The sequence below is a fragment of the Argopecten irradians genome, chromosome 14 (genome assembly GCF_041381155.1).
Source record: "Argopecten irradians isolate NY chromosome 14, Ai_NY, whole genome shotgun sequence".
NCBI lineage: Eukaryota > Metazoa > Mollusca > Bivalvia > Pectinida > Pectinidae > Argopecten > Argopecten irradians.
The window spans coordinates 32,990,914-33,014,123 of record NC_091147.1 but is presented as its reverse complement, the minus strand read 5'-3'; the positions used below and the strand labels follow the sequence as shown (position 1 = coordinate 33,014,123).

Below are 23,210 nucleotides of genomic sequence, written 5' to 3'. Positions count from 1 at the left end.
CCCTGCAATAAATGTTTTGTAATGTAGACGATATAGACTCAACCATAGCATATCTTACTTTGTACATATACCTTCATATAGGCGTTGCCAGTTACCCCGGCAGCCGGAAAAGTTTTAAAATAGCACCGCGTTAAATTACTAAATCATATTATATTATTTAGAGGATGTTCCTTGTTTCTTGTTGAAAATCAGTTTTATTTCATCGAGTGAGGTGGAAACTTTGATATGTTTCGCGTGTGCCTTTCCACCTCCTGAGATGATGAAATATTACTGGTATTAATCAAGAAACGAAACAGGGAATATTTTATTTATTACTTTTGGGTTTTTTTTCCGCTTCTATTTACAGAAGACCATCACTTCTAGTTTCCACATTACAGAGTTATTTGCCGTTGCGATTATTACATCGTATTTATGTGAGCACAGCATCAAATTTCTACACAAAAACATGGCGTAATTTTCACGCAAGAACTGATGAGGTAAAAATCAAAATGATATTTTCACTGTCAATGTTGCGTTCCGACCAGTCAAAAGCGAGTAAAAATATCAACTGCAATGAGAGAAGTATATCGCTTTTATGTGCACCGTAAAACCTTAAATTTCACTGCAAAAATGTAATAGAAATAAATACATCTATTGACTTCCGGACTGTGTTGGCTTCGGTTTGTTATGTTTAGTGATACAAACAGCCAAGGTCATCTAAGGTCGTGCCAGGTTTAGGCTAGTCGTACAAACAGCCAAGGTCATCTAAGGTCGTGCCAGGTTTAGGCTAGTCGTACAAACAGCCAAGGTCATGTAAGGTCGTGCTAGGTTTAGGCTAGTCGTACAAACAGCCAAGGTCATGTAAGGTCGTGCTAGGTTTAGGCTAGTCGTACAAACAGCCAAGGTCATGTAAGGTCGTGCTAGGTTTAGGCTAGTCGTACAAACAGCCAAGGTCATGTAAGGTCGTGCTAGGTTTAGGCTAGTCGTACAAACAGCCAAGGTCATCTAAGGTCGTGCTAGGTTTAGACATTTGAGGAAATAACGGAGTGACTATTGAGACATCCTCAAGTAGATTTTGAACTCGTGATCCGCGTGGAGTCGGATGATGGGTGGTAATGAAGTTAGGACATCTTAATATTTTATCACAAATTAAAATAAGTAGGTATGAATAAGCTTTTTAATATGTTTGTCATATAATCAGCACATATTACTAAGGTAATTACTAATATCAGGAAGAGAACTTGAGAACTTGCACTGCCTGTTGTTTGATCCCATTTCAATTTATTTGAAATAAAATTTTGTTGAAATCGAAATTTCTAATATGTAAAGCCGACATACGGTATACAATGTAAGTACAGAGCTTAATCTCATCAGACATTCACGTCGTATCAAAATAAAACTTACACAAACATGAGTTCTTCATGTACTTGATAACATGGACACATATCAGAGAAAAGGCTTTAAGATGCTATCGGAGTCGTGTGAATAAAACCCTTTATCAATTATTGAAACTTCAATGCATTTGATAGACAAATTACCATCTTTGCCTGGATGCCTAGCAACCCTCTCGTTACTGGACAGCTACTCCGCGCGCGCGAGCTGATGAGCAGACGGTGATATCTGAGCACGTGACGACATTGTGTTGGTTTGATGGGGATACCGTTTGGTTGACCCCTGTAATAGCGTTAGAGTGCCCGGAGTGGTCCCGGAATAATCAATAGGTGATATATAGGGTCGAGACTGCCGTGTGTTGTAATCCAGGAGTAGGAAGTGATTTAGCTGGCGTGTACATGAGCAACCACACGTGCATTGTCTTTTATGTTGAACATCCTAGTAGCATCACTTGAATCAGCAGACGAATGTGTAAACCTTTGGTGAATTCTCCAAGATAGGTTTGGACACCGGCTGGTTCTACCAGCTAGCGCCTAGCATCGTACTGGTATAAACCTAGTATCGCCTGGAATAAACCAACGGTTCTGTGTTTATATATCGACCAAGCTAGCACATGTGTCTGTGTTACATTAACACTCTTTATATCACCCATGCATTGAACGTCGTTCAAACTTGTAATTTTTTTAAGATTTCGAGACTTATGAAGAACATATTTTTGTATTTTCAATTTGACGATTAGCAGACGAAATCTTTCCAACATGGCTGACAAAAGACGGGACGTTATCGTGATTGGAGCCGGGTTGAGTGGTAAGGCATTTGAATTATTGAGATGATGGGAGAATGATTTATTTTCTATGGAATGTTAGCCATTAATGTCGAGTTTTACATATCTTTATTGACTATCTGAAAGTCGCATACTGCTGGAACATTCTATTTACGCTGCATTGTAAACGTTTTACACACTTCATAATATTTGATGTTGTTTATCTCCTTAAAATTCAGGTTCAAAGATTTTTTACATAGTTTCCTGTCACTATTTGAACAATATATGTCGTATCGTGTATTCTGAGCTGCAGATGTGGCTCCGAGAATGGCGAGATATATAATCTTAATAGTCAGTTGGAAACATTTAGTATAATCTTTAAAATCTTTAAAATAAAACACAAATGTCAAAAAACTATACTTTTAATTATTTTGCGTTTTAGATTCCTTAGACCAAAATAAGAGGAAGCTGAAAAAAGCTAAAAAATCTTTATCTTTTTATGCTTAAGACATAAAGAATATATTTCGTTTATGTAGTAGTAAAATGAGTAGGGTGTTTATGTGATTATAAGGTTCTGACGTAACGCTGAAAAAGGATACGAAATCAAAGAAAAGCAAGCCTGATGTGTGTTGAAACTAAACGTTATTTGAAACACATATCTGGTGATCAAGTTAACATGCTAACATGCAGCAAGGCGAATGTCATGAAAGAAACACAAGATGCTACAATTGCTGGAGTGTCTGGTTTTATTCTCCACACACTATTCCATAGATCACAGGTTTTGTTTTTAATAGTACATCATTATCTGATTGGCTTTGGCTTTAAATTCATATTTTGTTTTTGAATCAATATTCATTATTTTGTTTTATATATCAATTTATACCACTTTACAAAAGGATATAGAAATAAACAGTGTTTAATGAGTCACAGCTGCTTGTTATTAGATGAAAAATCACTATGACTGTCAAACAACAGCTCCAGTTCTTTACAACTATATGTCTTAGTAGTGATGATGAGCTGTTTTTGAGCTGACGAGGTTGTTGATAAAATTGTCTGGGTTGCATGTTGTTGGTTTATCAATTATCCTTTGTACTTTAAGACTTATTTATCTCGTTGTGACAGTTGGCTCAGTAGACTTTTTGTGTTTTGGTTTACTTCATCCACTGATATTATAAGCATGTAAACCTATTGTAGTTTAGATGAATACGACTTGCGAGCGGCCATGACTAAACATAGGGCGATATAAACAGGGAAAGTTTACCCTTGCAGCACATGGCTCCTTTAACTCATAAGAAAAAAAATAATACGTCTAAAAGATTCCCCAAATTATGAACTTGCAAATTGCTAAGATATCGGGGCTTGAGGGATTGTAATTGACTATTACGTCATGGGTATTTGATATTCCCTCCATATATTGCCATTTTGCACACAAAGAGATGACGTAACAACCAATACAACCTGAAGAGCAATATTCTATCCTTATTGATAACATTCAAAGAATGGTTATTGGCGCGAACGCTCGTAGTGAAACAAAACACGATAATAACGTTTGTAACGACATCTAACTTTGTACATGTATATGTCATTACAGATTATTTTGAATTTTATGAAACAGCTCATCCTTGGCGCTTTGCTTTAAAGATAATTATTTCTTTAACGGAGTTGATTTTAATGAACCTGTTTGGAGTTTTAGATATTTCCCATTAAAAGCACATGGCATGAATACTTTTATTATTTACATATAAATAACTATCGCTGTGTAGACCATGAATAACTAGTGATATTTTGTATGTCTATGCATCATGTTTTAGGTGTACTTGAACGTAACTAAGTTGTAAAAATTGTGTATGCATCAGGCCTTACCTTTGGTATTGCTGTTGTGGTCGTAGATTGTTGTTTGTAAAATATGGCAAAATATGCAAATAAATGCGTATTTCAGTTTAGTAAGTTCATAGAGTTCGGAACCAGACTCGAATTTCCAAAAGCATACACATCGAGTCCTTATCACGTAAATGGTGGTTGTAAATCACATAATACAATAATGGCACAAAGCCAGGCATTATAATCAACACAAATACTACTATTATATACTCTTAGGAACATGACACGAAGACAAGGTTTCAGAAAAAAATGTCCAACCGCTGTAATTGGGGTAAAACATGCAGATTTGGGGAAATGCGCTTAAACTCCTAAATTTACCCTTTTTTCCTTAAAATAAGTATTCCACTATGTTCAAATGACATTATAACATTAAATATGTATACTGGTGTCAGTTAAAACGTCTCCGTATAAGCCATAATTAATAATTATATACATTGGTACCAATTGGGGCGCCTCATATATATGCTATTATAACGCTATTTGCATGACAATTTTAAAAACGGTTTGATGTGTATGCCGTTGTAAAGTCGAATCCGGTCAAACAAGCGCTTTTTATACATGCTATAGAAACTAATAAACAGAATGGCATGGCTATTTGGTGATAGAAATGTGTACCAAACCCTGTGCGGACTTACTAAATTCTTTTACATGTTAAGTTAAAATTTACAAACAACACAAACATCTAGGAGTCAACAGCAATACTTCCGGTTCGCCCGATGCATAGGAACTTTTAAGCAACTAAGTTATGCTTAAGTACACCTCAGAAGTGATATATAGGCATAAAAATATCACTAGTTTAAACAGGACCTAAAACCTAAAGCGACCGACAGGTCTTAAAATTTAGCTATTTTCCTATGTTTCTGGATACCTAGTGACATCTATACGGCATGCTATGTGGTGTATCCTATACCAAATTAAATGTAAATGATATGTCTGTCGATTGAGAGTATTCCCATTGTCACATCTTATACGATTTGATAAAAATCATACTTTTTCTAAATTTGGGTAGTGTTATATGGCCGGCCGAGTTATAGACCTTGACACAGTATTTCATATATATAAAGAAAAAAACGTATAGAGCCAAACGCCTGGGAGTAACCCAAATGATTTATAAGATTTACATTCAAAAATACAATGGCAAACATATACAAACACTTCCTGAGTAATACGCTTTCTCAGGTTGCTATGGTATAGCTACATTCTAAACCAGGACAGGGACCATTACCTCCTAGATTCTACAACAGACTCTCTTAGACGTCTACATGGACGTACAGTGTCGCGACACCAACATTCAGCGGCAGTACTCTTTTAACCTGATAATTTACCACAAGTCTCATTCGTGTACGAACGCGAGGGTAATGTAACAGCATTTGTTCAGCGAGGTAAATGTAACACCCCCTGTTCACCTGCCTTGAACTACGTAAAGAGATAGCAGACTTTTTTAATTATTCAGTGAATTTCCTAAAATAATATCCAACGATTCCTATGACGTCAATTATCTATCGTTTTTATCGCTCTTACCAAAAATCTAGGACGGCTGTACTCGCCGAACTTGAATTTATAAACAATGAATATGCTAGCTGTTCACGACTATAAGTTCAATCTCTCTATCATAAACGTTTATTATTCATATGTTGCTTTGTTGATAAAAAAGAAGTATTAGTTTAGGTGCTGGTAATATATTGCATAAAACCGACGATAATGTATGATGGGTATGTACATATATATTGCAATCGCAATCTGTGAATCATCTGCCCCAAGTTATCAGGGAAAAAATGATAAAAAATAACCCGTTTTCTTTGCCTGATAAGATTGGTTTTTACCGTCCTATCAACAACCACAGTCATTAAAGGACAAGTTGGGAAACGGCCTTGTCTGATAAGAAGGTGAAAGTTAAGGAAAGAATATATAGAGATAGAGAGCATTGACATGCAGTTTAGATGTGTGGGGCCACTTCGTTGATGTATTATTTGGTCCTGGACGTCTCATTCAGTACGCCACGTATTGTCTAGTTATCTGATGCCATTACAAGGCTCAGACATCGATTATCTGGCCTGGTCGGTAGATCTTACAGTCCCTCTCACATAATAATGCTTCCATTTGTTATACTACACACATTTTATGTTGAAAATCTCAACACATATTCACGATTGCTATTGATTATATTGTGACCATTTTTGATAGGTTGATGAAAATAGACACATGAAAATGATTATAATGCGTGGCGTCTGTTAAGATATTTGAGTTGCTGTGAAAAGTCGTAAAAGTGACCTATTGCGATCAAGTACATGTAAGCAATATGCGGTAAGTTGACTTATTGCGATGAAAGTGTGGGAAAGCAATGCGGTTCCGTAAACATCAATTTTCAGACCCGCTCCAGTTAAGAAAATGTGCCGCAATTAACATTGTTGGCACATATTTTTTTGCTCTATGGTGCATTAAACCCGGTATAGAAGTAACAAATTCTTAATATCTCTGAAAGGCGATATCTGTTAGAAAGGTGATGATTTCTGTCAGAAAAGTGATGTTTTCTGTCAGTAAGGTGATATTTTCTGTTAGAAAGGTGATGTTTTCTGTTAGAAAGATGATATTTTCTGTTAGAAAGGTGATGTTTTCTGTTAGAAAGGTGATGTTTTCTGTGAGAAAGGTGATGTTTTCTGTTAGAAAGGTGATATTTTCTGTTAGAAAGGTGATGTTTTCTGTTAGAAAGGTGATGTTTTCTGTTAGAAAGGTGATGTTTTCTGTTAGAAAGGTGATGTTTTCTGTTAGAAAGGTGATATTTTCTGTTAGAAAGGTGATGTTTTCTCTTAGAAAAGTGATGTTTTCTGTCAGAAAGGTAATGTTTTCTGTCAGAAAGGTGATGTTTGCTCTTAGAAAAGTGATGCTTTCTATCAGAAAAGTGATGTTTTCTGTCAGAAAGGTGATGTTTTCTGTTAGAAAGGTGAAGTTTTCTATTAGAAAGGTGATGTTTTCTGTTAGAAAGGTGATGTTTTCTGTTAGAAAGGTGATGCTTTCTGTCAGAAAGGTGATGTTTTCTGTTAGAAAGGTGATGTTTTCTGTCAGAAAGGTGATGTTTTCTAGTAGAAAGGTGATGTTTTCTGTCAGAAAGGTGATGTTTTCTGTCAGAAAGGTGATGTTTTCTGGTAGAAAAGGGATTTTTTAGGCCAAATTCACACATTACAATTGACAATCGACGCAAAGTCGAAGTTGCTAAAAACAGTATATCGCAAGAAATTGTTTGCCATTGATATATAGAATGCTATTGAGGGTACAGTGCACCGTTATCAAAATGTAAGTTACAACACATTGTCGTAAACGAGCCATGTACTGTACCATTGGATCCTGTGGCTACACCATATAGGCTCCTCATACTGGAGCAGGGGTTGTGATTCCGTTGATAGCCGCTGAATTTGCATCCTGACAACTCGTCACAGCAATTGAAATCATCATTATACATGCAGGACAATTTCAGATTTTGTTATATGCATTAAATTAGTTTAAATCAATAAAATCGTATTTGAGTGAAACCTGCCTTAACGATCGACCTATGTATACAGGTCACGTGACTGTGATGTCTGAATCCTTGAAGTAACTTTATTATATGTATTAATATGGTAAGCGTGTATGATTTATATGTGACTTCACTTTGTCACTTTGTTCTCATTGTGTAGGTCTTGCGGCAGCCAAACTTCTACAGGAGCAGGGACTGGACGTAGTGGTAATAGAAGCCAGAGATCGTGTTGGGGGTCGAACCTATACAAAGCACGTACGTATATCTTGGCTAACCTCTGTAACATATCTAGGGTCTTTGGAACCAAAGTATGTACGTATATCATAGCTTACCTCTGCTACTCATCTAGGACCTTGAGAATCAAAGTAAGTATCTAGGTGCATATGTTTTATACATGTATATCAGCCATTCTGGCAAATGTAAAAAGCTATTGGTAGCATATCATACATCATAATCATTCGACGACCACGGTCCAATATTGATAGCTTGATTGAACAATGCATGCATATCTTTTGAATTTTCCGCTTGCACTAGTGTTTGACGTCAATAAACGAAACAGCCATAGCATCAGCTTCTGTATATAGTTCCCCAAAACGGTTTGAAACAAACGAACACATGAAAGCTGTACGATGATATCAAAGTAGAATGGAAATATATTTTCATATACTTTCATATTCTGCTATATACTGTCATATACTGCTATATACTGTCATATACTGCTATATACTGTCATATACTTTCATACATTGCTATATGCTGTCATATACTGCCATATACTACCATATACTGTCAACACTTTCATATACGGTCATATACTGTCATATAGTTTCATATACGGTCATATACTTTCATATACTGTCATATAGTTTCATATACTGCCATATACTGTCATATGCTGTCATATACTATCTTATACTTTCATATACGGTCATATACTGTCATATAGTTTCATATACGGTCATATAGTTTCATACATATAGTTTTCCTTCATATTAAATTTAAGATACGAGTTTAGAATTTCGAAAATTTAAAAAATCGAAGTTTATATCATAAATCTGATATGAAGGGAAACGAATGATATGTTCTTTTTATCATATGACTAATATTTGCCTTTGTTTCTTCCCATCTGGAGGTTTCTGCCAGATGATCAATCCATCGATCGGTTGAGATTCGGACCATATCACTAGAAAACAAAATTCGGTCAAGTACCAATGCGCCGTAATAACTAGTGCAAAAAAATGCCTGTTGATTTAAAGCATGAATCTAGTTATATTATGTATATAGGATCTTACATGAGTGTTCATCTCATATGAGGTTTTATGAAACGAGTCTATGAAGTTTTCATTTTTGCGAGCCTTGGCGTCAAAAATGTATTCCGAAAATCCAGCAGAGGCCGCCATTTCGTCCCGCCGTCATCATAATCCTGACGTCACGTCATTTTTCTCGACGTTATTTTATTGTTTCTGTCTGACGTCACAATGAATTTCCAGCCAACGAGAGACACTAGAGACATATGCAAAAAAAATTTACACGGGCGAAATCACTGGAGATCAGGCGGATTATGTGATAAACTGTCATAACACATGTCAGTGCAATACTCTATCACACGGTTTGCACAGGGAATTATGGAAATTTAATGTATCATAATGTAATTACTGAAAATTCACTAGAAAACACATTTTGGTAACACATCGTCAATGAATCAAGCGGTGATAATGAAGCATTGATGTCTGGTGATATTTTGTACAATAATACAATTTATTGAAGTAAATGATGAACGATGAAAGTGATGATGTGCCATTTGCACCAAAAATACATATGCCAATTTATCGTTGAGCATCAATCTGTATTGTTGTGATTTATATACCTGCCGAAGATGCGTGTGACTCGGCCGCAAATCCATTCCATGGAGCGGAAATCAGCACTGGGTTCCTTGTGTATCACTGAAGTATATGTCGACCGTTTCTGCGTCTAAATCGATAGAGAACGAAGCATCATTCTAAGTAAAAGCCTGAGTTTGACATGTGTTTTATCCAGTTGAAGAGCCATATCATGTTTTAAATTGTTTTCTGTTGTCGAACTGTTATTAACGTGTCAGGGTAAAACACGTGCTTTCAACACATGCAGTGCGCGGTGAACCTTGTTATCTAACTACTCCTAACGCCCATTCTGTTGGAAAGGCATTAATGACATCATCACGTTAAGATGAACATGATAAAGGCGTGTAAACACATCGAATTCTAACTTAAATCGATAGACTATTTATCGTTCAATTTAGAACTACCAGAGTGCCCACATACCATTGTAGACGTTGTAGGGGTAAATATCGGTAAAATTCGTATTTTATACTATAACACATCACGTTTAGAGATTAGAGAAGGATGTTTGTCGATTTTTTATCTAGACCCCTAAACATCTTAAATGGTGTATGAGCACTCTTGTGGGTCAAGATATAACTGTAACTAATTCTAAGATCCCTGTGATGTTCATTTGGTGTCATAACCTAAGTGGAATTCTAATGTTTTCTAACAGTAATTTTATATAAGTGTCACTTGTATATTTACAGTAGTGTTATCTAAGTGTCACTTATAATTTAATAGTTATCTTATCTAAATGCCATTTGTAATCTAATGGTAATCTTATCTAAGTGTAACTTATAACTGCATGCTAATCTCATCTAAGTGTCACTTGTAATTTAACAGTAATCTCATCTAAGTGCCATTTGTAATTAAACAGTAATCTTATATAAGTGCCACTTGTAATTTAACGGTAATCTTATATAAGTGCCACTTGTAATTCAACGGTATTTTTACATAAGTACCATTTGTAATTTAACAGTAATCTTATATAAGTGCTATCTGTAATTTAACAGTAATCTTATATAAGTACCACTTGTAATTTAATGGTAATCTTATCTAAGTGTAACTTATAACTGAATGCTAATCTCATCCAAGTGTCACTTATAATTTAACAGTAATCTTATCTAAATGCCATTTGTAATTTAACGGTAATCTTATATAAGTACCACTTGTAATGCAATGGTAATCTTATATAAGTTCCACATGTAATTTAACGGTAATCTTGTATAGGTGCCACTTGTATATTTACAGTAGTCTTTGGCCCTGCAGGTAGGGCGTTAGAATTGTACCTGCTGCCCCTATTGCATGATCGTAAAAGGCGACTAAATTTAGGATCTTATCTTTTCTCTTCTTCCTAACTGACTTTATCTTTCCTAATGCCTCCCTTGGCACCGCCTCACTTTTGGCCTTGAGTTGAGCGTTCGCCCCTGTGAGGAAGGCTCTGGGTTCTGTCCCCTGGCCGAGACACACCAAAGTCTATAAAAGTGGTAGTTTCTGCTCCTGCTTAGCGTTCAGCATACAGGGAGTGGGACGACTGGTTCGCCCGTTGTCAGTATAATGTGACCGGGTGGGGTGTGTTGCTTGGTGTCTTCGGCGGCATGCTTCAGTGATATAGCACTATAAAAAGGGCAATAGTTCCACTATACAAGAAGACACAACACGAACATACCGCAGTCTCCCAGTACACTCACCTCGCACAACATACACGCAACACACCGCATACATGGGAGGCCGTCCTTACATGGCCATAGCTGTTAATAGGACGTTAATAAATCAAACAAACAAACAAACAAATTCAGTAGTCTTATCTAAGTGTCATTTCTAATTTAATGATAATCTTTTCTCACTGCCACTTATAATTTTATGCTTATCTTATCTAAGTGCTACTTGTAATTTAATGCTAATCTTATCTAAGTGCTACTTGTAATTTAACAGTAATCTTATCTAATTGCCAATTGTAATGTAATGGGAATCTTATCTAACTGTCACTTGTAATTTAATGCTAATCTTATCTAAGTACCACTTGTAATTTAATGCTAATCTTATCTAAGTACCACTTGTAATTTAATGATAATCTTTTCTCGCTGCCACTTGTAATTTAATGCTAATCTCATTTTAGTAAAATACGTGTATTACTTTAGTAAGATATTATAGAAAGATATTATTTTATAAAGAAAGTATTTAAGAAAGATAGTATTTAAGAAAGATAGTACTTTAGCGGGTTACTTATTTACCCGTAAAAGTACGATGACGTATCGCTCAAAGTTTTGTATGCATAGTTTAACAAAGATATAATATATCTAAAACCACATACAGAACATATCATGATAAACACAAAGTTTGTTTGTTTAAAGTTACATACATGAACGACTAAACGTTAAAGTATATGGTGTTGTTTAAAGATAAAATACAATGAATGGGAGTGACATGTTTAAAAATAATACACAGAACAATTGATAGCAAGGCATAAATATTGAATGCAGTTGATAAGTTAAAATATATCTAAAATTTAAATTTCCTTCTATCAATACGTCCTTAAATCACCTTGACTATTAAAAGGACATACGACTAATCAAACCTAACCAGATCTATCAATGGAATTTCTATAATACATCATAGCTTTTCATAAGGACTGGAATATGATAATATTAAACTTAAACATAAATATATACTGTAACACATGAAATATCCGTGTGCATTTTATTCCGTAGTTTGTAGTTTTCAATTCGATTCGTTTGAAGAAAAATCCGTGATTAGCCAATGAAGTAATGACAAAGACAATATATAGTTTTATATTCTTTGTGCCATAACAACCACCAAAACAACAACAATTATAAGCAGTACCATATGATACATAGTTTTAAGACATTCTTTGTAAACGGGATATTCTCCTTGTAACCAATGATTTTACTTTCAGAATGACGTCATTAATTACGTAGATGTGGGCGGAGCCTATGTTGGCCCCACCCAGAACCATCTGTTACGTATGGCTGATGAGTTTGGCGTTAAAACCTATCTTACCAATGAAGTGGAGGACCTGGTTATCTACAGAAAGGTAAAGAAAACGGTCTGAATCTTTGATTAGATTAAGCAGTAATATCTTGAAAACAAGAAATGTCTTGTATTGTAGGTTTCTACTTGATTGAGGAACTATCCTCCCTGACATTGTTTCAGTTATTTTAGGCAACAAAACTTCAACAAAATGTAGTACTTGCAGAATATGTAATTAACTATTGATCAATTAATTTGTATTTATTACTGTGTTTGAAATAAATGGGGATACAAAAATGAAATGTATTTGTGGACAATATAAATTGAGTGAAAATGATTGGGAATGCATCTATGATAATTAAATGATAAAGAAAGATTAAGTTTTATAAATACAATTTTTAAAATTTGTTTTTGTTTGTTTGAAAGGGAAGCAGCAGACGATTCAAGAGCTCATTCCCGCCAATGGGAGGATTCATTGCCCATTTGGATCTCCTCCATGTTTTCCGTGTGATAGATGAGATGGGAAGCGAGGTAATCCGACTATTTCATTATCTCTAATGTTGCCATTGTAATTAAAAATATCTTGATTGTTATAATTAAAAATTGTAAAGTAAATTTTATTTTGAGAATTTAAGAAAATAACACATTGTGGAAGAGAACATTACCAGAGATCCAGTGTCATAGCCACCAAGCATTATAACATACTACAAAACATGAAATGTTCATTGTGTGCAAATTGTGTAGTTTTCTTTCGTGGTTGCTATTTATAATCACGAGAATGTAATAGCAACGAATTGTATGATATTTTATAATAACATTGACCAACAGCGAATTGTATAACTTTTAATTATAACATCGACCAATAACGAATACTTCTACGAGCTAAGTGTTTTGAAACGCCATCCCACGAAAGTACCCTCTTGAAGATATATCCAAAGTTAATTAATTGCAATAAGGTAGTTTTTAACTTCACAGATACCCGAAGCGGCACCCTGGAATGCTCCACACGCTGAGAAATGGGATAATATGACAGTTCAAGAATTCCTTAACAAATACGCATGGACAAAGTGAGTAATGTAACTCTAACATGTTTGCTTAGATGTTCATAATCAACGTATTATGACAGTTTACAATTCACAGCAATTATTTCTGTATTATGGTCATTCTTGAACACAATAGTGACAATTTTCACATCTCGAATTTTATTTATAAAAAATCTGTGTTGCCAAACCGTCTAACATGAAATATCGCCGATCTACAACATTTTGCTATTTTAACATCCATTGGTATACAGCCGCGTTATATCAACAGTACACTCAATCGTGATGTGAATTGTGTTGAAGGATTTATCTTTTTATGTGCTTCTTTCTTTGACGTGTTATTAAAGGTTAAAACTTTTAACAAAATGCTTTAAACATTCAGATGACCTAGATACATATTATGCTTTATACATCGAAAGTGATGTATTGATATTCAACAGTCTTTTTATTTCCATCGATCGAAATATTTACGCAATCTCATCTGTTCACAATAAGCTAGGATACTATCCTTTGATTTTAAACTTATGTCTGGATATTTTCTTTCAGCGCCGTGAAAAGATTCACAACCGGTTTCGTAAATTTGAACGTGACGTCAGAACCATATGAGTGTTCGTTGCTATGGTTTCTCTGGTACGTCCGACAATGTGGCGGCACACACCGAATATTTTCAACATCTAATGGCGGACAGGTAGAATATTTCAAAATCTAAATTGTTATTTTCTCTTCAAATCATTAAATTATAATATCCCTTAACTGCTCAAAATAACATTTTCTGAAGATAGAAAAAATGTATGCCTTGCTGATTTTAAAGATATCCAATCATTTTCTTTTCATGTACATGTTTACTTCACGAATAGGAGAGGAAATTTGTTGGTGGATCACAACAAATCAGTAAACATATAGCCAAGAAACTGGGAAAAGGTAAGCTTCAGAAAATAATTATTTAATTTATCTCTGCTGATTGGCTTTCAATGATTCGGTACCATAACTATAAGTAATGTTCTATTACTATGTAAGGAATGTTAAAAATGTTGTGACATACCACTAATCTCTCCGCAGAATCACAGGTTAGAACGGACAGTAACAAAATGTATTGACAGTAAATCTGTAATCTTTCATATTTGTCTTTGAACGACAATAATTGTTAAACGGATGCATAAAACCCCGTAGACCTTAATAACAGGATATAAAAACGGATATATGTAAAGGGGGTCACTACTAAAGCGTACCCGAAAACAGTAGGTATAGACATCCAATCATAATTTTATACGTTTACTGACCAGTTGTTTGCATTTAGCTAAATTTATCGGGATAGCATGTTTATCATTCATTTTTACCTCGACATTATGCAGATGAAGTAGGAAATATATAATGGAAGCATGCCTAGATGTGTTATTAGCTATCTACTGTTAAACACTTATTTGTCGTACATATAGAGGTTACACAACGAGTGGTTGTTGGATATGGCATTTATTCCACACGAGTGAGTTATTTTTTACAAGCTGCAAAAGACACGAGCTTTAGCGAGTGTCTTTTGTAACTTTTAAAAAAACTTACGAGTGTGGAATAAATTCCATATCCAACAACCACGAGTCGTGTGACCTGTTTCTACCACAATAATATCCTATTTTAGCCGATAGAAATACGAGGAGGATAAGTACGCAATCCAACAGCAGTTTTGGCGCCAAGCGGCGATCACAGCGTAGCATGACGTCACTCGATTATTGATGACGTTGACACATGATGATACGACACTGAGAAAGACATGGTTCGGTCAAAGTTCATCGTGTCAGCCAATCAGAATGCGTACAGAGTTTAAACCACGTGTGGTATAAACAAATTGTTAATCAACAGCTGCATCGTTTATTTGATACCATGAGAGTTGAATAACACTGACTATTGTGGTAGAAACACTATTTAGCAACTCCATGATATGTAATATATGTGCACTTACATAAAACTCATACTTATACAAATATTTGCGAATGATTTGAATTCTTCTTAGCATTCTCTCGCAAATTTACATGAAAATTTGAATCTCGCAAAAATAAAGAAGTTAACATTATTATTTGATATGTTCTGCACATACAAAAGGTTATTAGAACCATTCAGACTTTCACATTGTTTAATTGTATATTTTTGCTATTTTGTATTATTATCTAGACAGAGTTTTACTGTCAAAACCAGTTTGCCAGATACAACAAGACAAAAACACAGTGAAGGTCTTCGACACACAGGGTAACAAATATCAGGTGAGGAGATAAAAAATCCAGGACATCTTTTTCACATTTTTGTTTAAAGAAAACACATTAAGTGATTGCTAAATTTTGCCATGTCAAAATATTGCATATAATTATCTCAATGTTACGTAAATCAAACGTGTTTTTCTCTTAACTTTGCTTTTTGTCAGTTCCTTAGCCAGAGATTCAACTTCACACGCATGCCGTTATGTGGTTATTGAAAATCTAGTTGACAGCTGATGGCATTCTAAACAGACAAATGGTCTTACACTATAAATACAAATCGATGACACTGCTTCATCTGCAGAATGGCCCAGACATCCTGGTGATTCATACACTGGATCGTACTGGATCATTTGTTTGTCTTGTCGTTTACGTTGAAGTCTCTAACAACTCTCTCGTAGACTGGACGAATCAAGTATATGGATGAAGCTGTTGTTGTATTGTTTATTTGCTATTTTGTTTTGTTGGTGTTTTTACTATTTCTCCCTTTGTTTATGTCCTATTTACTATGTTTTCTTTTGTATGTTTTCTTTTGTTTTTAGTATTTCTCCTTCTGTCTGTCTGGTATTGTTTCTGTACTCTTTTCTATTTTTTGTTAGTTTAAAATAGATAAACCAAACCAAATAATAATAGTAATAGACTTATTTAAACTTGATTACATGTTGAGCTTAGTAGCTCATCTTACACATGGTCAAGATTAATATAAAATATACAATATTTGTTTTTGTTTCTGTTTGATTGTTTGTATCATTCCGATCACTCCAATTAAAACTCCTTTGTTTCAGGCTAGCTATGTGATAAGTGCCGTGCCCCTACCACTACAGAGTAAAATGACCTTTGACCCTCCACTTCCGGCCCTTCGTAACCAGATGATACAGAGGGTCCCCATGGGATCTGTCATCAAAACCTTCACCTACTACTCCAAACCTTTCTGGCGGGAGCGAGGTAAATTATACACAACATACTGTTAACATGGATATTTTTGAGTGATGATATGTTCGCTACGTTTTCTCTCAAACTGTTCGCGATGTGACGACCATCTATACTCTTATTAATTAAATGTCAAAATTTGCATTGGTTGGTATGTTCGCTTAAAAAAATAAGCGAAAATGTCCACGCCGCACATAAGTCCACCTTTATAGTGACCAGTGCTGTGTACGATATTCTGATAAAAAAGAAATGTTTGAATATTTAACACAAAGTGAAGTAACTTTCAGTTCATCTTGACATAGATTAATATTTTTTTTCCAATATGTAATTCTAACCACAAAAATATTATCATTCAAAAACGACTGTTTATGATGTCATCAAATCGTGCTTGATAGACAGCATAATTCAACCTAATTATATTATTAAAATACCATTTCAATCGGCAAATTATTTTACCAAATCAGTCATCATTCAAATCATATATTCAGATGGAATTTGAAAGACTTAATATGTGTCTTATGTGTCTGTCTCTGATAAATAAAACAATACTACAACTATTTATTTTGAAAAGGATGCACATATGTACCAACTCAGAATAATTTTCAACATAAAGTACAAGTTTTTAAACTTGCATTGTCAGCATTTTGGAAATGAAGATGAATATAAGATATCTATCCCCAACAGGCTACTGCGGCTCAGCTATGATCGATGATGAAGAGTCCATAATTAACTATACACTTGATGACGTCAAACCGGAAGGCGGAAAACCTGCATTAATGTCGTATGTTTTTTTTAATATAAACATAGATTCAGTATGGTCAAATTGAAAGGAAATAAAAAACAATCACATATGTATTTATTCAGCTGGTAGTGGCACTATCAACTTATGAAATAATTCTAATAAAGATTCTTCCCCGCTGACAATTAATAATTTTCTCTATCAAAACCAGGAGCAGACGAATTGGTAGTGTTCTTCAGTTACAAACGTTACTTACACAATTACCACCATTGAAAAGTTTGCGCTTCTCATTTTACTTCAGGATAAAAATATTCAACATAATTAACTGCGTTCCGAAAAAACCCCACAGCAACATGTCCTATATGGAATTACTTTGTTTCATTTTTGTGTGTATTAAACATATATATTCATGATGATTGAACATATTGTTCGAATGATAATTATCGTTTCTGCTCTCTCGGCGGTGAAGCATTTTAGTTTATCTGGAAACATTGGCTATTACAATTATTATTTTAAAAAACGTCTTGAACTCCTGATCAACCATATTTCTCAATGTACAAAGCTTATCATAAAACTATCGGTAAACCAAAAAATATTGACAAAAATACTAATTTGCAAAATTCTTTTCGTAAGAAGTGAAACTAACACTTATATTACCGTGAAATAGCGGGAGTAGTTCCCCCTTCATTTGATTTTGTATGCTAATGTAAATAGATACATGTAGGCAAGGTTCTTTACTTCACATGTTATTTAATTTCAGTTAATATTTTTCATTTTACATTTTCTTCGATTATCAGATTTCAAAATATGGTAAATGACATAATTATGTTGTTTATCTTTTCTAGATTTGTTCTCGCTGATAAAGCCAGAAAACTGTCTTACCTGTCAGCTGATGAGAGGAAGCGCAGAATTTGTGAAATGTACTCGAAAGTATTCCAAACAGACGAGGCGCTTCATGTAAGATTTTTTTTTGTGGAGGAGAGGGTATTTTGTTTTCGGATTTGTAAAATCACATCTTAATCTTAATGCTATCGCATGCGAAAGAATAAATTAGACTTAAATTCAGTCATATCGTCGGTTACTCACGTAAACAGCCTACATTAGGTTGCGGTATGATACCGTAGGTTACTTGTACTTGTACCTATGCAAATACGATCTGCGTCGTTTTCCTTCGGTAATTCCGAGCGATCAGAATGAAGCTTTCATAGCGATTAAGATGAAATGTAATCAAAGTATTGCATTTATGCAAGTAAGACCGGGCCTTTAATACATAACACCAAAATCTGAATAAGCCGCAAATCGATATATAAAGAGAGTACACACTGAATATGGCATTTGTGGCTTGTGATGGAAGAACACTCGGATTTTTGCTTTAATATAAAATTAGATTCAATTTAACCCTAATAATTTAATGAAAAACACGTGGAATTTCCGATTTCCTGTGGGTGTGTCTTAAAGATATGGCCATGCCATTATTATAGTAGAACATATGATATTTTACAGCGAAGCTATAAGATGATAACATGTTTTTGAGAGAATAAGATACTGCAAAATATTTTTTTCAGCATGTTTTCAGTATGTTTATCTTTGTAGCCTGTCCACTACGAGGAATACAATTGGTTAGCTGAACAATGGTCAGGGGGCTGTTATACTGTTATGATGCCACCAGGATTCCTCACCAAGTTTGGCCAGTACGTAAATTCTGTTTGAATATCATAGTGCTAATTTATCCTTGATACAAATAATATGTTGATGTTCGAAAGAAACGATCACTTAAAATAACGTCGATCATTGCTTCTCTATTAATATGTTGAGTTGTTTTATATATATATATTTTGTATTTTCGAGCATGTTAACAGTTTGATTGGTTTCAAACATAAGTTTGCAGCATCTTCTTACACATTACATAATTAATGAACAGGGAAATGCGTCGACCATTTGATAAAATCTATTTTGCTGGGACCGAAACTGCTACTGCTTGGTCTGGTTACATGGACGGCGCTATACAGGCTGGAGAACGATCTGCAAGAGAGGTAACTCGCTATATTTAGGGTGTGGAATGGCATTATAAGGTACTGTTTTGGAAGCTTTGTTTCGAGTGACAACCTAGACTGGGCAGGAATATCACTCTTTATCTTAAAACAAATGTCAAATTCTGGCAATCGATGGTATCGTTATATTTAGGAGTTGTGTTGATTTAAATTACACAATTGCATATTTCAAAAAAGGACCTGTTACATATACTATTGAATTTTGCCCACAAACCAATTTAAAAAGGTGCATTCTGGAGTCCTATGACAGGGGCATGTGCTACATGTATGAATGATTCAATGTTGCCCTCCCGAAGTGTACACTAGGATTCATTTTTTATCCAAAACTATATCAAATTAAAGTTTAATTTCGTAAAACGATGTCATATTCTCAAAAATATGCTTTTCTGAAAATTATGAATGAAAATGTGTAGTTGAAAAATTAAATATGAACTTTTTACAGAGTCTTGAAACCAACAAATGCGAAACTTTTGAGGTGTATTTTTAGCAACGTCATAATTTTACCGAAGTGATACACCAACTTCCGGTTTTTGTACACCAAATATATTTTGTAACTATTTACAATTTTATGTCACCAAAAGATGTTGAATATTAAATAAATATATGAAACCAGTAAAGCTGTCATCTAATTACCAAACTATTGGAAGGTCTATTTTTATCAAATACTACAACTTTGCTCGCAATTATTAATTGATTAGGAAAATAATACATTTTTTGTTTTCAGACATAATCAGATTGTATCAGCTTCATTGCACGTTTCCTCTAAAATTAGAAACAATTTGTTGTCATGCAGTGAAATACCGGATTTTGGATGTCTCACACGTGATTTATAAAGGGAATTTATGGATTTTTTTTTTTCTTTTTCGGATTTTTATTCCAATGAGCCTCCCATTTCCAGTTAGTGTACACCTGCACATTTTGTGCATGTGTTTTCAAAATACATAATAGTTAGTGACTACAGTGAACATTTTGGAAATATCGGAAACCGGTAACTTTCAAGATCGAACTTCATTCGCATTCTTTTTCATACAGTTCTATATGGTAATGATTGTATTTTCAGATTCTACACAGATTGGGCAAAATACGTGAGGACCAAATTTGGACTACTGAGCCAGAACACAAGGTACATATAATGCATTTTGAATAAAAATGAATTAAGTTACGTCTTTGCATATTACAGAAATATATCTGCTCGTGCTGGTAGACAATGATTGAACTTCATTAGTTACGTAAATATTTCTAAAACATGTGACGTCACGTCCCATGACTACCACAAATATAAGTTAACTCTGTATTACACAAAGACTGAAATAAACTCAACATATCGTTGATTATTTGAAAACCTCCCAACGATTTTACCAATTGTTTTAATTTATTTTTCAAATAGCTTTGATTAAATTTAGATAAAATTGTATTTCAACATATTAATCAGTTCAATAGCCTGTGTAACATCGGTAATTTGTGTTACAGAAAATACTGCCCAGACCGTTCGAGACGTCATTTTGGGAGCGGAATTCGCCCAGTGTTGGAGGCTTTCTGGCGTTCATGGGTCTGGTGTCTATCGGGGCAACAGTCGGAGTAGGAGCGTACATATACTCTAAACACTTAAAGGGATAATTTTAATGTTTACAAAAATGCATATCTGTACTTTTCATATCAGCAGTCCATCAGTCACGTAAATACAACATCAGAATGGTATAACGAGATAGTTTTTATACATTTAGAGATATTCTATTATACATTTAGAGATATTCTATTATACATCTAGAGATATATTAAAGGATAAACTAATGATATTTTTACGAGATAATTCTAGGAAATCCTATTCATCATGTTGTCTTAATGTTGTCATAGAAAGCATTCACTCATATGAAGTCAGTGTCGTAATATACAGCTTTAATGACTTGTTATAATCACAGGAGATAACACCTAACTTCTGCAGTGTTTATCTTGAAGCTAGGTCACCTCACAGTTCGTATTTGGCATGCTTACAGCGTTGTAAAGAAAAAAAATGTCTGTGCTGGTGAAATTATTTTGAAGTTATAAAATAAACAAACAAGTAAGTGAAAGGTTAATGAATGTATACGCTTTTTAAATTGAATTAAAAAATGTTTATTGTGTCTCTGGAATAAAGTCATTAAAGTTACCAAACATCCATCAAAACGTTTTTTTTATAAAGAAATGCTCTCGATTGTTGTTTACAAAGAGAGCGACTGGAGACATTATTAATTTAGTTATTTAAACATTCGCGTAGAAATTGGAACATTATTCAATATATCAATTTTAATACAGAACATATGTTTGACGTTTACATTTGGTTGTGAAAATTACGTCCGGACCCACAAAATACCAACAATGTTCGAGTTAGATGTGTTTGTTTGAGTAAGTAAAGCTCAACGGTACATCGTATTTCAAAATGCAGACAGGCATGTGATTCTGCCAGCTGAACTCGCATCTCCAATAGATTTATCAAGTGTATACATTGTACTGGTATTGTCTGGGTTCAATAATGACAAACAACAATGTAAAATCTAAAGACGAATTAATGTTTTATTGACTTTGAAATACGAAGTGTCAAAAGGCAAAAATTAATGTTTCCTTCTATGTTAAAACTCTTAAGAAAGAAGGTTACATTTCACCATACTGTTGATTTCGATATACCGAAAATCGTTGTTTTTTTATTTAAGTATGATTTATGCAAAGTAGTAATGCCTATATTATAAGATTTAAGGCGTAGTGTAAGTTCTATTTCTGATCTGGCTGACAAAGCGGATACCGTTATGTAGGTATAATTAACGTAAATGTACATGTGTGTAGGTTATATAGCATAGAGTCACTATACCCTAGATGCGTATGTATGTAATATCCAAAGTTTATTTGAACTCATTGTCGTTTTCAGGAAGAAATGAATAAATATTTATTAATTTGAAATCACTTATCGGTGTTATATGTGGAAAGTTTTATACATGTATCACTACCTTATGACCTGAGTTACACAAGACACCCATAAACATTAAACTATATTCTTCTGGAGTCTATGATCTGAATAGAGGTCAGAACAGACAATCTTCATAATGAATCGTCGAGGACTTGAACTTCTTGCTTTACATATCTCCTAAACAACATTAGGTAAAAGAAAGTAAACTTTGCTTATATCGCTTATGAAAACAAACAAAAGTACCACAAAGCATGACGCCTATAATTAGAATATGTTTGATGTAGAACACAAGTGTGTTTCATGGTTTAATACATATCTCGGTAGAGATTGGTGTTGTTCTACGTTAGAATTTATAATGTTTCTAGAGTAATGGAGACAATATCGAAAATGGGATTTCCCTAATAATGAGAGGCACAGGTAGGAGTATAGCCCGATTTAAACACAATGTTTCAAATAGCTAACTTAAAAGTTTGTGAGTTATGGACCGGAAAAACTCTTGGTCTATAGTACATCATGTAATTATGATATTTCCGCGTTATTTTCATGCATGTTAGTTTTTCCACAATTTATTATGTTCGCAACCCTCGTTATAACGTTATAATGCCCCTGTTCGTACTAAAGGTGGCTGTTTAACGGAGATGGGCTGTAAGGACATTAAAATATATCGATGCATGACGAAACAAAACTAAAGAAGAATAAAAACAAATCGAGAATCTCTAACCAACGTGGACGTGTGTATGGATCAAAGACGTAATATCAACAGTATGATCCGGGTAACAACCTTACAAACGTATGTAAGTAGGAAGCGAACAACAGTATGATCCGGGTAACATCCTTACAAACGTATGTAAGTAGGAAGCGAACAACAGTATGATCCGGGTAACAACCTTACA

The 23,210-nt window shown here is 34.3% G+C and overlaps 1 protein-coding gene across 1 annotated transcript; it reads left to right on the top strand.

The window, feature by feature from the left end:
• The first annotated feature begins 974 nt into the window (after nucleotides 1-974).
• On the top strand, nucleotides 975-22,310 carry LOC138307669 (amine oxidase [flavin-containing]-like). The gene is made up of 15 exons (XM_069248488.1): nucleotides 975-2,178; nucleotides 7,687-7,781; nucleotides 12,303-12,440; nucleotides 12,803-12,907; nucleotides 13,352-13,443; nucleotides 13,963-14,104; nucleotides 14,274-14,337; nucleotides 15,580-15,668; nucleotides 16,445-16,604; nucleotides 17,274-17,370; nucleotides 18,174-18,285; nucleotides 18,922-19,019; nucleotides 19,250-19,361; nucleotides 20,440-20,502; nucleotides 20,850-22,310. The coding sequence occupies exons 1-15, from the start codon at nucleotides 2,130-2,132 to the stop codon at nucleotides 20,994-20,996; spliced, it is 1,563 nt and encodes a 520-aa protein (XP_069104589.1). The 5' UTR covers nucleotides 975-2,129; the 3' UTR covers nucleotides 20,997-22,310.
• The last annotated feature ends 900 nt before the right edge of the window (nucleotides 22,311-23,210 follow it).

What these genes read in the sequence shown, in the direction of transcription:
- LOC138307669 (XM_069248488.1), top strand. Translation starts at nt 2,130, where the DNA reads ATGGCTGACAAAAGACGGGACGTTATCGTGATTGGAGCCGGGTTGAGT. An exon ending in AGCCAAGAAACTGGGAAAAG is followed by an intron (nt 14,338 to 15,579) that starts GTAAGCTTCAGA and finishes ATTATTATCTAG; the next exon opens with ACAGAGTTTTACTGTCAAAA. An exon ending in TTCCTCACCAAGTTTGGCCA is followed by an intron (nt 19,020 to 19,249) that starts GTACGTAAATTC and finishes ATTAATGAACAG; the next exon opens with GGAAATGCGTCGACCATTTG.